We start from the raw sequence: 16,613 nt of genomic DNA, 5'->3' as shown, positions 1-16,613 counted from the left end.
TCAGGCCAAATGGAAGGAGCAATTAAATGCCCCTTTGGAGAGTGATAGTTGGAAAATGGTAGGAAGCCACAGCTCAAGACAATGGGCTGGATGGCTAGGATGACAGAAGCTAAGCTCTATGTGTTTCCTGGGGAAAGATTGCAAACACTGGGCAAGAGAAGATGTGATGAGTGTGGCCCTGGGACAAAGCCAAGAGACAGAGGTTCTTTTGGACACAGTACTCAATAGAAAGGCAGACCTACATTTCTGAGCAAATTGCTATTGTTTGTTTCTATTGTGTTTAGGGAAACAGGACTTTGTGTACATTCTTTGTAAATAAACAGGATAGCACCAAAGAAATATCTGACTCCTAATTTCTCCTCTTAACAGAAGAAACCTGCCAAAGTCCCAAATATTGACTAGGTGCTTGGGCCAAAGGGGGTTGTATAAGGGTTGAGCAACAACCTTGAACTTCCGTTGACTCACACTGAGGAAGGAGAGTAAACCTCCCCCATATGCTGCTCCTGCCCCCCCCGTGCCAATCCTCCCTGCTGCTCCTGCAGCCCCCCCAGGGCCAAGCCCCCCAACTGCTCCTGTCCCCATGCCAATCCCTCCTGCTGCCCCTGCTCTCCAGTGCCAATCCCCCCGACTGCTCCTGCCCCCCCATGCCAATCCCCCCTGCTGCTCCTGCTCCCCACGGCCAAGCCCTGACTGCTCCTGCCCCCATGCCAATCCCCCCTGCTGCTCTTGAGCACACACCCCAGTGCCAAGCCCCCCATAGGCTGCTCCTGCCGCCCGTGCCAATCCTCCCTGCTGCTCCTGCCCCGCAGTGCCAAGCCCCCTCATAGGCTGCTCCTGCCCCCCTGCTTCTCCTGCACCCTGTGCCAATCCCCCTCCCCAATGCAAAGCCCCCCATAGGCTGCTCCTGCCCCCCCATGCAATCCCCCACCGCTCCTGTAGCCCCCCAGTGCCAAGCCCCCTCATAGGCTGCTCCTGCCCCCCTGCTTCTCCTGCACCCCGTGCCAATCCCCCCTCCCCAGTGCCAAGCCCCCCCCCCAGGCTGCTCCTGCCCCCCCCCCGTGCAATCCCCCTGCTGCTCCTGCCCCCCAGTGCCAAGCCCCCCCAGGCTGCTCCTGCCCCCCCCGTGCAATCCCCCTGCTGCTCCTGCCCCCCAGTGCCAAGCCCCCCCAGGCTGCTCCTGCCCCCCCCCGTGCAATCCCGCTGCCTCTCCTGTAGCCCCCCAGTGCCAAGCCCCCCATAGGCTGCTCCTGCCCCCCCGCTTCTCCTGCCCCCCGTGCCAGTCCCCCCTCCTCAGTGCCAAGCCCCCCCGCGGCCTCGCCCTCCCCCCAGTTCCAGCCCGGGCCGTTGGAAGCGGCGCCTCGAGCGCGGAGCGGCCGTTGCAGAGCGAGGCTCCGCCGCCTGGGCCGGGTGGGTGCGGGGCGTAGGGCGGGGAGAGACAGGCCTGGGGGGGGGTGGATATGGGGATTTTCACTATGCCCCCCCCAAATCCCTGGGGTGAATGAGGGAGCTTTGGGAAGCCCCCAAGTCCCTGGGGTGCATGGGGGTGTATGGGGAGCCCCCAAATTCCAGGGGAAGCTCTGGGGAGCCCCCAAATTCCAGGGGTGCATGGGGGCGTGGGGGTTTCACTGTAGCCCCCAAATTCCTGGGTGAATGGGGGAGCTGTCAGTGCCTCCCAAATTCATGGGGGTGAATGGGGGGATATGGGGAGCCCCTGAAATTCCTGGGGCGTGTGGGGCAGCTATGGGGGTTTCACTATAACCCCTTAGGAGATAACTAAAGTGGGGGTTGTGAAGGAGTCTCATTATAACCCCTCAAATTATTGGGGTGCAGTGGGGTTTTGCTTAAGCCACTCCCCAGATTCCTGGTTACGAATAAGAGGGGGGGCTGTGAAGGTTTTGCTATGCCCCTCCCAAATCTCTGAGTGTGGTTAAGGGGGAGATTGGGGATGTTTCATCCCCACCCATTACATGGGAGGAATTCATGTGAGATCCTCCTGTTGCCACCCCACAAATTACAGGGAGGTAAAGAAAGATGGGGTGAGCTTGTCTTACAGCCTCCTCCACTCCAAATTCCAGGATGAAGACCAGGGTGGGGAATTGGGGTTCTCCCTTTAGCACCCCACCCCCCAAGTTCATGAGGAGTTCTGGTCATCTAGCTCATCTAGTTAGCTCAGCTCCTGGAAAGTGAAGCTATGGACTACCCCCACAAGTACTTATCCAAGGGTCCAGGAGGGTTTGTACATCCCACACCAAAGCTGATCTATGGATTTTGTTTTACTTAGCTCTTAGAAACGGACCTGATAGGGTATGAAGGTTAAAAATTGTAGCATCCCTACAAGGAAGGAATAACTGTAGATTGTAGCCTAAACTCATCTCTGTTTCTGATTTCAGGTTCCACTCTCAAAATGCCATTACTTGAAAAACAGGGTAAGTTCGAATCCTTGGATCTATTTATGTAAGGTGTCTCAAACGGCAAGGCGCCAGGCCAAAATGATAGTTGTTAAAATCACTCTTCAGGAATGACAAAATAATCAGGTCAACCTTTCCAATCAGTAATTTATTTCCAACATAATATTAGTCAACAAGCAACTACGGATGAGAATTTAGGGTCCAATTCCGCAAGGTGCTGAGCATCCTCAACTCCCACTGAAGGCAGTCTCAGAAGAGGTATTCAACATCCCAAAGGATCAAGCGCTTAAGAAGCCTTAGACCTGATTCTCCATTCACTCACATTGTTGTACATTAGGAACGATTGCATTTAAATAATTGGGGATACATCAGTGTGAGTGAAATCTGAACTCAGGCCCTTGGCTACATAAGTCTCCAGGTCAGTTGAAAGACAAGTTTAAAACAAGCAGTTCATTGTACTGCTAGGACTTAACATTGTCTTCCTGCAGACTGTGGCCCTGCTCCTGGAAATTGAGCCACATGGACAGATCTCTGTTCCCACATGGCGCCCCACTGAAGTGAATGTTAGGGTGCAGGGGTCAACCTGCGTTGAACAACTTGCAGGATTGAGCCCTATATAGTTTTTGCTTTAAAGCCGTGGGTCTGTGTGACACTTATTCTGCTGCTATTTTTATTCCTGATGATGACAGTTTTGGAAAAGAGCTATTGTGTTCATTAAAGTGTAATAATATAATGTGTGCATGTTTCATACAGAAAATGGTGAGCAGGTGCTGGTGAAAAATGAAACCTATTTGCAAATCTTGTAAGTACCTTTTCTGAGAAGCTGAGCTCTTTCATATGCCGTGCCTTTGTACTTCTAGTTCACTTTTTATTCTGTTTGATTTACACTTAATGTTCATCAAAGTACATTTAAAAATGTGACTATAGTCTAAAATTCCTGTATTTTGTAGGAAAAATAAGGATCAGAGAAAGAGACTTGTCCATGAAATCTGTTCCTTTTTAGACAGCAGTCAGTCTGTAAGTAATACATAACAAACAAACAAACAAACAAAAGGTTCCTGAAGACATTTACATATACATTATTAATGTTCAGTCTGTGAAAACTGAGGTTCGTGTATGTAGCTCAGACTCTGTGAGGTCTGGTCTACACACTGTTTTCAGATTGGTATAACTATGTCTATTCGTGGTGTTATTTTTTTACTAATATAGTTATATTGTACAATCACTAGTGTGAATGCTCTTTTACTAGTATAAAGGTGCCTTATATTTCTATAGCTTATTCCCCTTCCCATATGGTATAACTGTTAAAATAATAATAATAATAATAATAATAGTAATAATAATACTGTAATTAATAACAAATACAAATAATAAAGCAGTATAACCTTTGTGTGTAGGCAAGGCCGCCTTTTGCTAAAAATGATTCCTCTATTCACCAGATAATGCAACATAAACAATCAGAACCAACAGGAAAGTAATTCTTCTACATGTGAAGGGACACAATTATAGAATACCAGGGTTGGAAGGGACCTCAGGAGGTATCTAGTCCAACCCCCTGCTCAAAGCAGGACCAATCCCCAATTTTTGCCCCAGATCCCAAATGGCCCCTTCAAGGATTGAACTCAGAACCCCGAGTTTAGCAGGCCAATGCTCAAACCACTGAGCTATCAATCTCCCCCTCTGCTGAGCGCAATGAAAGTGCTCAAGCCAGAAAAGTCTCCTTCCCCACTTTCCTTCTGTAAACATGGCATATTCCACTTAGACGCACAGGGAGCAGATAGTAGAGGAGAATCCAGTAGTATCTCCAGAGTGAGACAGATTGTAACAGTCTTAAAATCCCAGTGTATAGTTTGAACAACCAACTAAATCAGACAAGGGCACCTTAGTTGGGAATCAGGGGGGTCAGAAGTTCTCTGTGAATGAGGTCAAGGGATAGGAGGGGGAGTGAGGGGAGGTATTGAGACTTAGGCAGCCAGCTCTTGGCTGGGAAGGTGGGTTCCAGGGGTTGCAAACTTCTCCCAAGCGTGTTCCAGCTTCTCTGATTCCCATTCCCTGCTCCCTAGCCTGATCCCGGATCCTGCAGCGACAGCTCCAGCCCCCTGGATCCACCTCTCCCCCTCTGCCCCAGATGCATGCAAGTTTACACAGGGGTGGAGCTCCCACAATATTTCCATTGCAGGGGTGCTAGTCCCCCCTACTTCCCTTCATTCCATCGCCCCTGACCTGGGTCTCTCCTGTTCTCCAACTGTGGCACACAACTATTTAGTCTAACTCAAGTTATTGGGCTCAACAGAGGGGTAGCTGGGTGAAATTGAATGGCCCATGGTACACAGTCGGTCGGACAAGATGATCCAATAGTCCGTTCTGGTCATAAACTCTATGAAATCTGGATTTGTTGGTAACATGGCTTGACTGTGTGTGTGACATTGAGGAAGGAGTAAACCTCACAATAGTCATTATATCTTTCACTGGCTTCATTTTTGCGATCCATCTGGGTAGTAACATTCTGCTAAATTACATTATACTTTTAAAACAATGGCCCTGTTCCTGGAATATACTCTCTGTGTAGAATCCTGCTCTTGCATGGAGCACCAATGAAGTCACATCGCAGGATCAGAGCCTGTGTGATTACAATATTTATTAGCCTAATGTGATTATCATATTTATTCAGTATCAGTAAACGAGTTAACTTTCTTAAAGTTGTTTACAGCATATACCTAACATATAGAATTAAAAACAGTATTACAGGTGTTCTAAAATTTGACAAGTATATTGTAATAAGACCTGAAAAAGCTGACATTAATTTCAAGATCTACAAAGGTGACACAGATGGTAAAATTTTCCCAACACAATGATTGATATATTTATTTTTCTTTCTTAGGTCCAAGAAATTGATGCTTTGAGGACAGAAAATAGGAAGCTAAAAAATGCGGTATATATTTTACATAATGTATTTCAATTTTTAGGTGGTTAAATGTATGACAGCTCTCTGCAGTTGCTCAGGGAATAATTACAGAAATCACTTTAGCTAATTCTGTTTTTTCAATATACAGAGATTTCAATGTTAATGTTTCTATATTTGTGCCTAATCCCATTTTCATTCTGTTTCGTTTTCATTAGAACTCAAGGCTGCGTTATAAAACTAAAGGTACATAATCTAAAAAGAACCTAGAAGTTTCCCAGCTGGATCATTATAGATATTAGAAACAGAATTGAAGATTAAATGTGTGGGTTTGAAAAGGTTTAGATGCAATATTATGGTAGAAAAATGATGAAAATGAAGAAATTGGATATGTATTGTAAAATTAACCACTGATAAAATGAGTTAGACTCTAAGGTATATATTCTGGCCAAAATGTTTAAACTTAGATTACTTAAATTTAGCATCTAATATGTGTCCTGAGCTTCAGAGGTGCTGAGCACCCACATTTCACCTTTAAGTCAATAGAACTTTGCATAGAAATCCATGGGCAATGTATGGCTGTCTTAGACCCCAATGCTGCAACATGTAGCATGTAGACAGAGGACTGCACCTGCATTGAACCACATAGAAAACATGTTTCACACCACATTTTACAAGATCAGGGCCCTAAATTGTTTGTAAACAGACTTTGTGAAAGACAAAAACGTCCACAAAAAAGAAATTATCTGTGGGAAAATTTGCATGGATCTTTTAATGTTGGAAAGTAATGGGGACTTGTATGGAGTTTGGTAAACAGAACTTCACCTTTTTTTTTTTGGGTGGAAAAATTAATGACTCCTTTTTTCTCCCTTCTCTTCTTAGATTGGGCATTAAAGAAAGAAGAATATGAAAAGTAAGGTTGATGCACTAGTATTTTCTTACAGAGGGTTTAAAATGGTCCACAACGGTGCTAAAATGTATTTGCTTTCCATAGCACTTCCAAATTTTGCAAAAGGTGGATTCATTCCTGTCAGAGTTCATTTAGAAAAATCGGCTCACTTTTGTGCCTGTTTTCCATCTGAGTTCTCCTTGAACCACAGTTTTTGCTTGTTTTCCTTTTTCCTACATGGGATGAAATTAAACAAATGCAAATTTAGGGTGAATAGCGGGAAAACATGGATCAATGGCTCCATGTCTAGTTGGCAGCCGGTATCAAGTGGAGTCCCCAAGGGTCGGTCCTGGGGCCGGTTTTGTTTAATATCTTCATAAATGATCTGGAGGATGGTGTGGATTGCACCCTCAACAAGTTTGCAGATGACACTAAACTGGGAGGAGAGGTAGAAACGCTGGAGGGTAGGGATAGGATACAGAGGGACCTAGACAAATTGGAGGATTGGGCCAAAAGAAATCTGATGAGGTTCAACAAGGACAAGTGCAGAGTCCTGCACCTAGGACGGAAGAATCCCATGCACCGCTACAGACTAGGGACCAAATGGCTCAGCAGCAGTTCTGCAGAAAAGGACCTAGGGGTGACAGTGGACGAGAAGCTGGATCTGAATCAACAGTATGCCCTTGTTGCCAAGAAGACCAATGGCATTTTGGGATGTATAAGTAGGGGCATTGCCAGCAGATCAAGGAACGTGATCGTTCCCCTCTATTCGACATTGGTGAGGCCTCATCTGGAGTACTGTGTCCAGTTTTGGGCCCCACACTACAAGAAGGATGTGGAAAAATGGGAAAGAGTCCAGCGGAGGGCAACAAAAATGATTAGGGGACTGGAACACATGACTTATGAGGAGAGGCTGAGGGAACTGGGGATGTTTAGTCGTCAGAAGAGAAGAATGAGGGGGGATTTGATAGCTGCTTTCAACTTCCTGAAAGGGGGTTCCAAAGAGGATGGCTCTAGACTGTTCTCAGTGGTAGCAGATGACAGAACGAGGAGTAATGGTCTCAAGTTGCAGTGGCGGAGATTTAGGTTGGATATTAGGAAAAACTTTTTCACTAGGAGGGTGGTGAAACACTGGAATGAGTTACCTAGGGAGGTGGTGGAATCTCCTTCCTTAGAAGTTTTTAAGGTCAGGCTTGACAAAGCCCTGGCTGGGATGATTTAATTGGGGATTGGTCCTGCTTGGAGCGTGGGGTTGGACTAGATGACCTCGTGAGGTCCCTTCCAACCCTGATATTCTATGATTCTATGAAAACCTCTCAACAATGAGTTCTGGTATACTGTGGAACAACTAAGGCCATTGTTTAAGTCACTGAAAACTAGACATGAGAAACCATTGGAGAACATAAGCCCATCTGACTTAATTGGGACTTAAGCACATGCTTAAAATTAAGAATGTACTTAAGTGCTCTGATAAATTAGGGCCACAGGGAACATCTCTGCATTGGCTGGGGTGAGATGATAGATTAAATTCCCCCAGTACAGATGAGCCAGCTAAAGTTCTATAGCCCATTTAAGCCCTTAGTATGAAACTTAAATGGACTTGTAATTCTGCTGCACAGGGGTGAACGAATTTCAGTTAGATAAATAAATCTTCCCAACTTCTAGCTGCTATGATTCCAATAAACTGATGTAAGTTAATTTTATAAATTAAAATAGTTCTGGTGAGTGACACATCTACTTGCATTTTGCTTTGTTTTCAAAGTGAGATTGAGAGGCTTTCTGGTGAGATATCTAATTACTTAAATGTCACCAATTTCTGGGTGAGTATATCTGTATTACTAACAGTTCGGGGGAGGTCGTTGATGGGATTACCCCTCTTGAGGATGTTGTTGTGCTGTCAGCTAGTGTGATATAAAAATAGTCAGACCAAAGAAAAGAAGCCCAGGGACATTAACTATTCCAATGATTGGAGTTCATTCCATTTGTTTAGAGGGAATATAAGACTATCAGAGACAGAAAAATTATGAATCCCAAAATGAAGCAAAGAAAGAAAGCAATTATAAATCTTTGTTTTACTTTCTCTGCCTGCATCAGGGAAACAGATGCTAGTGATGCATTTAGGAATGCAGTACTTCTGGTTATGTCCCAAAGTGGATTTTTTCACAAAAATGCCTGACTTTTTCTGATTGACTGAAATGAACTGTCTCTCCTTTAGTATGAAGAGTCAGAGCTTTTGAATGGCTCAGGTATGTTATTTTTAGAGATCTCAAAGAACATTTAAGATAGTTATAAAAGTACTTTCCTCTGTCTGGCTGTCATGTTTATTTGTTTGTTACAAGGCTACTGTAGTGTGTACCTCAGCTATCTTATATCCTGCCATAATTTTCACTGGTTTGTACTGAAAACATTGATCCAATATTAGAGCATGAACAGCAGCATGCTAATTTAAAATACATCACAAAGCAAATTACTTGAGTGCGGTGTTAAGGCTGAGAAATCAAGCCTTAATCAGGAAATTCTAACGGTAGAGAGACCATAATACATTTGTATGTTTAACAGATAAGAGAGCACCGAGGGAATCGACCAAACATGTGAGGTGAGCAATGGAACTGGTGGCATTTACTAGCTACCGTTTGAAAGGAAATGATAACATGAGATAATACCAGGATGTCATCACTCCGCAGACTGTGGAGTTTGACCTGAATAACTCTCAGGTGAACTTTCTGAAAATAGACTGTCTGATTTGCAGAGGTGCTGAGCACTCACAACTCCCATGGACTTCATTCAATGTGCTGGGTGATGAGCATCACTGCAGGTCAGGTCTGTGCTGTCTCAAGACCAGCACCCCAAATTGATAGTCACAGTTGAACCTTTTGTCTTTGGCTTTAAAATGTTCAGATGTAGGCTGTAAAATGCATTTTGTGTCTTAAAAGGAACTCTTTCAAAGAAAGTTGCAATTCCACTTCAACATTATTTAACTACACATTTTAATTTTGAAGTACCTACATTTAGCAATAAATTTGTAGGAGCTGAGGGCAAATAGCAAGTTAAACATAAACAGTCTGGGGTTTTGAATATTATAAATACCCAAAAGCTGCAGTTTAAAGGGCTAATCCTGAATGATCAATGGCTTTTTGAAATGATTGTACTTGCATTTGAACTTCTACAGTACTCAGACAGAGGGCGCTCTTGGATCGGAGAAAAGGTAACAGCTGTTCTCTCTATTAATTCATTAGATTGCACTTCATTAGATATAAACTAATTTAAATGTTGTGTTTTTGTGGTACTTACACTACTGGGATGGTTTCCGTGTTGAATTAAGTGGCCACAGCCTTCCATCCACTGGAGGGATGCTGTAAAGGGCCAGCATTGCCCATAGAGTGGATGATGCTCGCCAGGGCATCCCCTTAGCAGCTTTTGGGAGGATTGGTGAGTAACTCCTAGTGGGATTTAAAACTAGTAAGTACCACAAGCAGTGTCACTACCATGCCCCTCCCTTTGGGTAAATCCCTTATGAAAGAGAAGGGTGTGTCATTTTCATCTCCCCTTGCACTTGGTTTAATGAAGATCTATAGGAGGGAATAATAAGAAAAGGTGAATTTCAAGTTGGTAAATATAATGAGAAGATCTGCTAGACAGAGTCTTTTGGAAATGTTTGGGCAGGATTAGCCAGTCTCAGAGTCCTTTATACATAGCTGTGGTATATGGGTCCCTAAATCTGTGTGTGCATTGAAATAGCAATAAATTGTGAAGGATTCTGCAGCCAACTGTAGTCTTTAGATCCCTTAAGGCATGAAATTTCAGTGTGGTGCGTTGTGAGTCCAGGCTTCCAGCTGCTTTTACTGTTTGAAAGTTGCATAGCTAAATTTCTGTGCATCTTGCTAAAAATGTTTCTAAGTGTACAACCAGTTCTCCGTATGAGAGTGGTCTATAAATTAGAACCTGGCACTGGGATTCAGGAGTTCTTATTTCTCTCCCTGACTCTGCGCCCCACTCACTGCGTGACACAGGTCAAACCACTTAACTTTCTCATGTCTCATTTTTCCTATCTACAAAATAGGAATAATAATACTAAGCCACTTTTCTAAAGTGCTTTGAGATCCTCTGATGAAAATGGCTATATACATGTCTTTATTGTTAATTTGTCACTAAGACATCTAGTGAATTATCTGGTGATTATCAGCATCCAACCTTTTTGCCTCCCCATAGATGTGCAAAAGAAAATTTACATCCAGAATAAGATCTACATTGCAAATATCTCAGTTGCATTGATCTGAGGGACCGTTATTAAATAAATGGGGATGGTTTAGTGGTCTGGACATTTGACTTGCACTTACAAAATTCCCTGTCAACGCAGATTCAGGTTTTGGCAGGGTTCATACCTGCAAATACTTAGGACTTAGGTGACTGGAGTTAAATTCCCTGCTCTGCAACAGACTCATTATGTGACCTTGGGCAAGTCACTTAATGTCTCTGTGCTTCAATTCCCCATCTGTAAAATGGAGTTAATAGCACTTCCCTGCCTCACAGGAAAATTGCAAGGATATTGCATTAAAGACTTTGTGGCACTCAGTTGGGGGTCATGTAAGTACCTATGACAGACAAGTATCAGAGGGGTAGCCATGTTAGTCTGGATCTGTAAAAGTGGCAAAGAGTCCTGTGGCACCTTATAGACTAACAGACGTATTGGAGCATAAGCTTTCGTGGGTGAATACCCACTTCGTTGGATTCATAAGATGCCACAGGACTCTTTGTCGCTATGACAGACAGAGATAGCTCTTCATTTTTGTAAGCAGGGGTGGGTGCTTTGCTAAATGTGTGATAAAGAAATAAATGACCACAGTTGCTCAGGACCTCAGTTTTTCTAACTATTGGTATCATTTCTGTTCTTCTCTATGGATCTTATTTAAGGAGTGTGTTTGGAAGCATCCCTAGCTTTTGTTACTTGCTTTATCTAATTGCTATAGCTATGCTTGGTCTCAGTGGAGTTATTTGCAGCTACATTTGGCCTTAAAATGAATGTGAATCAGTGAAGGGAGTGGGAGTAACCATTGAGCACACACCCTGGGTGTCAAGTGGCAAAGGCATTGGCTGGCACCCTTCTCTAAGCATTTGGCAATGAGGGTTGTCACCTGCTACTTTCCTAATTAATTCTTCAAGAGTGTAAATGTAGGAGCAGCTATAGATGCGACCCAAGCCCAAATGCCATTCTAGTTAGGTATTTCCTGTGCTGAGGATACAGGTAATAAATAGGACTCCACAGTTGGAGGGGGCTTATCAATTTGCTCAGATATCTTGTATAACCAGTTACTGGGACGTCATGCCTAATGAGTATTTCAGCTTGTGCATAAAGGTTCTTCATAAGAGGCAGTAAGCAGAGACTTATCTTGAAACCCAAAGCGAACATTAAACCTAGTGTGAGGAGGATGGGCCTTGAGACGTGTGGAACAAAGGAAAACTCGCCACCGCTGGAACTGGCCCATTGTATCTGTCAGGCAGCCAGCACATACACAAGATTGGTTACCATGTCATAGGAGGTTACCATGTCATAGGAGGAATCTCTCAAGGAACAGAGTGGAAGAAATCCAAATATATTTTGAGTAGAGTAGAGTAGAGACATCCTGAAATCCCTTTCAGCGTCTCTCTTCAGTGTTGTTAAAAAGCAGATTTCTGGGAGCATTCTAGTGTTGTTTCAAAAAGCTATGACATTTCCTTTTGGCCATCAGACATGATGTAAATGAGTAAATCCCTATCAGACAGAAACTTGTACTTTAAAATCAATGGGAATTAGGTGCCTAAATACCTTTTGAGGTTCTGGGCCTAAGTCCAGTTTTTATAGGTGGCAAGGGACTATTGTATTGACTGGTCCACTTATTTCTTTCCTTTGTCAGTTTCTAGTATTCAAGGATGCCTTTTTTGTCCTATGCTACCTATTGCATCTCATCTGTTCAGTGGTTCCTGGTCAGAACACAAACCATAAGAAAGATAGCATTACAACTTTGTTTTTCTAAGCCACCTGTTGTTTGTTTTTTTATAATTCGTATGTTTTAAAAGCTTTCTCACTCTCTTCTTTTCTGTGCTTCCCTTTCTCACCTCCTCCAACTTCTCTGTTCCTTCTGCCCCTAATTTGAGAGTGGTGCATTCAAACAGCTGCAGAGATATTTTCCTTCTAACCCCTGGAAGTGGCTTTGGCTTCAAACTGTCACCAAAGTGGTTTGTATCAAACCTGAGTGATCAGATTGTTTTGTATGGGGAAGTGGCGTGTTCAGCATTGTAACTTCTGTATTACAGGCCTTTATAACTGTCTAAGAACCAAGTGTCTCTGTTACTCAGAACTAAACATGGACGTTAGCGCCTGGCAAATCAGACTGTTGTAGCCCTTGGTTTGGAGTACCAGAAAGGTTTCTGTTTTTACAGGAAAGAAGCTAATACTACTTTTAAAGAATATCAGCTCTGATTCGTTAATGTTGAAGAACAGAGAACAGCTCTTGGTCCTGTTAATCTCAGTGAGAATAGCATTTGGGATTAGAAGCTATTCCTAGCATGAGAGAGCTAAGAAAAGAGGTTAAACATAGTCAATCCAGTGCACCTCCACTATAATGTCACTATTTATAGTATAATTTTGAATGGATAAATCCTGCCTTTCAGCTCCAATTAAGCAATTCTCCTTATCTTCATCTTGTAAAATATTTATTTGTTGCCTTTTTAAGCACAGGTGTGATTGTGTTTTATTTCACTTTGCTGATTTATGAGCTCTCGGATATATTCCTGTAAGAACTATTGTAGGCCAAGAAGCTACACACACTTAGAGATCTTTATACTGTACTGTTTTGTATGTTTTTAAAAGATCTAAGCTTTTTCCATAAGAAGGTATTTTCTAAGGACCGATTTTTGCCACTCATACTCCCTTACTCTAGGAGTCAATGGGACGGCACATGGCATAAAGTACTACTCATCATAGCACCAGATTGTAAAATCAGGTCTTAAATTAGGGTTTAATTGCATTTTGTTGTTTTCTGGGCCTGTTTTGGTTTAAAATGCTTTGATAATGTCAGGAAAGCACTTATTTAATTATTTGTTCTGTTTCTGTGGAAATGCTTTTGTAATGATGTCAGCGATGTTACTTTTGACTAAATAAGCCAAGTATGTTGTCTACTCTTTAGAAATTCATCTTTGTAATCATCCTTGAAAGAATAAGAAATGTCTTTTTGTTCATTCACCGGCTTGTATTGTGTTGGATTTGCCAAAGTGAATTTTAAAAGCTTAAAGTAGATTTGATTTTCTGATCTTAAAACTAATATCTTACTAAAGAAGGATGCAAAAGACATGTAATTAATCTCCTTTTGTTTGTTTTTGCAACACAGGACTGTTGCAACTCAGACTGGTGATGATAGGTCAAGGTACCATATGATGAAACTGATATTTCTTAAAACCATTGCACTTCAGGTGTTAGCAAAGTACTTTGTTTCTTTACATAAGCTCATTGTACATAGGTTTTTACTTAATTTCACATTTAAAGGCTGTGAAATACACCCAAACACTCAAGTTCAAGTTTTTGCTGTTAAAGTATCTTAATCTGGGGCTGGACGACATGGGATGGATCACTCAGTAATTGCCCTGTTCTGTCCAATCCCTCTGAAGCATCTGACACTTGCCACTGTCAGAAGCAAGATCCTGGGCTCAGTGGACCATTAGCCTGACCCAGTATGGCTGTTCTTATGTAACCACTTCATTGGTATCAAAGGATTTGGCTGCTTCTTTGTATTTTTGGATGCCCAACTTGAGACACCTAGGGCCAGTTTTTCAGAGGTGCTAAGCATCCATAACTCCACTTGAAAGCAACAGGAGCTGCAGGTGTTCAGCACCTCTGAAAATCAAGACTAACGGCGAAACCTTGGCTTTGCTGAAATCACTGGCAAAGCTCCCATTCACTTCAGTGAAGCCAGGATTTCACCCTACATGTTTAAAATCAGACACTCAAAAATGGAGACACCCCAAATTAGTTGTAAATTGTGGCCTGAGCCTTGAGCCTAGCTTATAAAATCAACAGTGGCATGATTGTGTCTTTTTATGTGTCCTGAAAGCTCTTTGGTCAGGGAATGCCTTTTTGTTTTCTGTGGTGTACAGCACTTAGTAAATGTGGCGCTGGGGCTCCTCCAGGCTACTGCAGTACAAATAAAAATATTTTAAAGTATCTAGCACTCTTTTGGTGCAATACAAATACATAGTCGTATTGATTATAGATTAGAGTCTTACTGAAAAATGTAAGATACGGTAGCAATAATTGTGTTTTGAAAGGAGTGGCATAGTAGTTCAATTAACTAGTTTAGTAGTTGAATAAAAAGGTGGCGTAGATCTCATGCTGGAGATATTGATATCTTGTTTAATTTGTTTTTTTCTTCTAAACCCAGCTGCATAGTTGAAGAGCCCTTGGCAAAGGTAATCAAGATCTCTTGGCTTTACCTCACTTGAATCCAGCAGACTGTAGGCAGGTGCCACGCAAACTTCCTCTTACAGAGTTTTGTCAATGCCCCTCGCTCCTGACCTTCAAAGTAGTCCTGAGCCTGTGCTGTTCAGATAGCATCAGTCAGGCCAAATATCAGTAATATCTGTGGACATACGTTTCAGAGTAGCAGCCGTGTTAGTCTGTATCCGCAAAAAGAAAAGGAGGACTTGTGGCACCTTAGAGACTAATAAATTTGTTTGAGCATAAGCTTATGCTCAGATAAACTTGTTAGTCTCTAAGGTGCCACAAGTACTCCTTTTCTTTTTGTGGACATATGGGAACTAGAGTGAGACCACAAAATTAATTCCTTTGTTACCTTAACTGGAATTTGAACTGAAATCTCCAGAACTTCAAGGCTGCTTTGGTAGGGTCAGTGCTGCAACCCATAGTCGCTCTCGCAAGTAGTCCCATTGAAGCCAACAGACCTACTGTAGTCACTAAAGATTTCTAGAAAAGAATTCCAAGATCAGGCCCTGGGTTTTCCTTAAATACTTTTCCACTGTGGCATTTTTCTAACTGTAGAAGACCGATATCTTAATGCCATTATTGCTTTGAGGAAGAATCAACAAAAACATTATCTAGCTTTTGTGATAAACCAAAGTCCTGCTTAGACTTCCACGGCATAGAAACTAACCATGTTTTATTAACTGGAATTGGTTTATTCTGATCTACTGATTTTCCAAATTAGTTAATAAAGAATATGATAAAAACTTTCCACTGCTACCAGAAATGAAGTGGTCCAAGTTAAAAATAGCTCAGATGGTTCTTTTATTAAACATGCAGAGTGAAAATTTTCATGTACCCTTATAGGAAGTTAATCTGTTATTTTTAGAAAAGACATTTCCAGCAACTGTTTTGTATTTCGAAGAAATGATAACCATCTTGCCTTCTCTTCACAGGATGAGTCTGAATGGTAGAAGAGCAATTTCACTTTAATATGTCTGGCTGCCGGACAACATGTTTGACATTGTTTCACATTTAACTCTTACTGAACAAATTATTCAAATATATATATATTAAAAATAAAAACCTATTCTAATCCCACTGATGCTTTATTTTAGTTCGGTTACTTTTAAAACATTCTGATGACAAAAGGATTTCTTAGAGCCAGATTTTATACCTTTATTTTGAATGGCACCCTCTCCAATCCCAGTAAAATCAATGAGATTACTGGTGCAGTAAAATGCTATTCAATGTGAATAAACTGATCAGAATCAGGCCCTTGTTATTTAAGAATAAATAGATTTACCTTTACTCATTTTGAAAGGAAGGATGACAGAGGCAGATTCTGCATGGATAAGGGGATTTACTGTTATTTTCTTCAAATAACTTTATTAAATTCTCACTTAAGATAATCGCCTTCCACTAGCTGTACCTTAGCATATAATCCTGGTCCAGTTTTTATAGCTGGTCCATCTCATTAGGTTACAGATTTCTATGCCAACCATTCACAGCAACAAGTTTCCAGATACTGACACAGCAAAGCCTAAGGGATTGGCTTGGGGGTGGTTTCTCCTGATAAGACTGAGACTCCACAAAGTCATTCTTTACATGACATTTATTTTCTTTGAGTAACTTACTTGACCTGTATCAAATAGCTTCCTGCAGCTATAAAATTTACACCATAGATTTTAGTCATACCTTTACTTGTGACATTCATATATAACTGCTCCAGTTGGCTTGTTTGGGAAGTCGTTTATAGGTTTCTGATTAAAGGCAAGAGGTAGTACTGCAAACTATATCTGGGAGGACAAGAAACCATTCTGCACAAAACAAAAACACAGTTACGGAATAACTTTCCATGTTATGTTTATATGTTGCCACTTGAGATGTCATAAACACTGGGATTCACTGTTAGAAAAAAAATTGGATGTGCCCACTTGAACCAGCTGTCTCAGTTGTTCTGAC

The 16,613-nt window shown here is 42.1% G+C and overlaps 1 protein-coding gene across 1 annotated transcript; it reads left to right on the top strand.

Moving 5' to 3' along the window:
- The first annotated feature begins 1,342 nt into the window (after nt 1–1,342).
- On the top strand, nt 1,343–15,694 carry LOC311512431 (uncharacterized protein). Its single transcript, XM_084613639.1, has 15 exons — nt 1,343–1,407; nt 2,391–2,426; nt 3,162–3,210; nt 3,359–3,425; nt 5,290–5,340; nt 5,529–5,556; nt 6,193–6,223; nt 7,962–8,019; nt 8,415–8,445; nt 8,759–8,795; nt 8,949–9,014; nt 9,369–9,404; nt 13,564–13,599; nt 14,611–14,638; nt 15,605–15,694. Exons 2-15 carry the CDS (start codon nt 2,405–2,407, stop codon nt 15,620–15,622), a joined length of 558 nt encoding a protein of 185 aa, XP_084469765.1. The 5' UTR covers nt 1,343–1,407; nt 2,391–2,404; the 3' UTR covers nt 15,623–15,694.
- The last annotated feature ends 919 nt before the right edge of the window (nt 15,695–16,613 follow it).

Source organism: Lepidochelys olivacea, assembly GCF_965140295.1.
Source record: "Lepidochelys olivacea isolate rLepOli2 genome assembly, chromosome: 24".
Lineage (NCBI taxonomy): Eukaryota > Metazoa > Chordata > Testudines > Cheloniidae > Lepidochelys > Lepidochelys olivacea.
The sequence above is the reverse complement of the archived record's forward strand: the minus strand, read 5'-3'. Positions and strand labels throughout refer to the sequence as shown.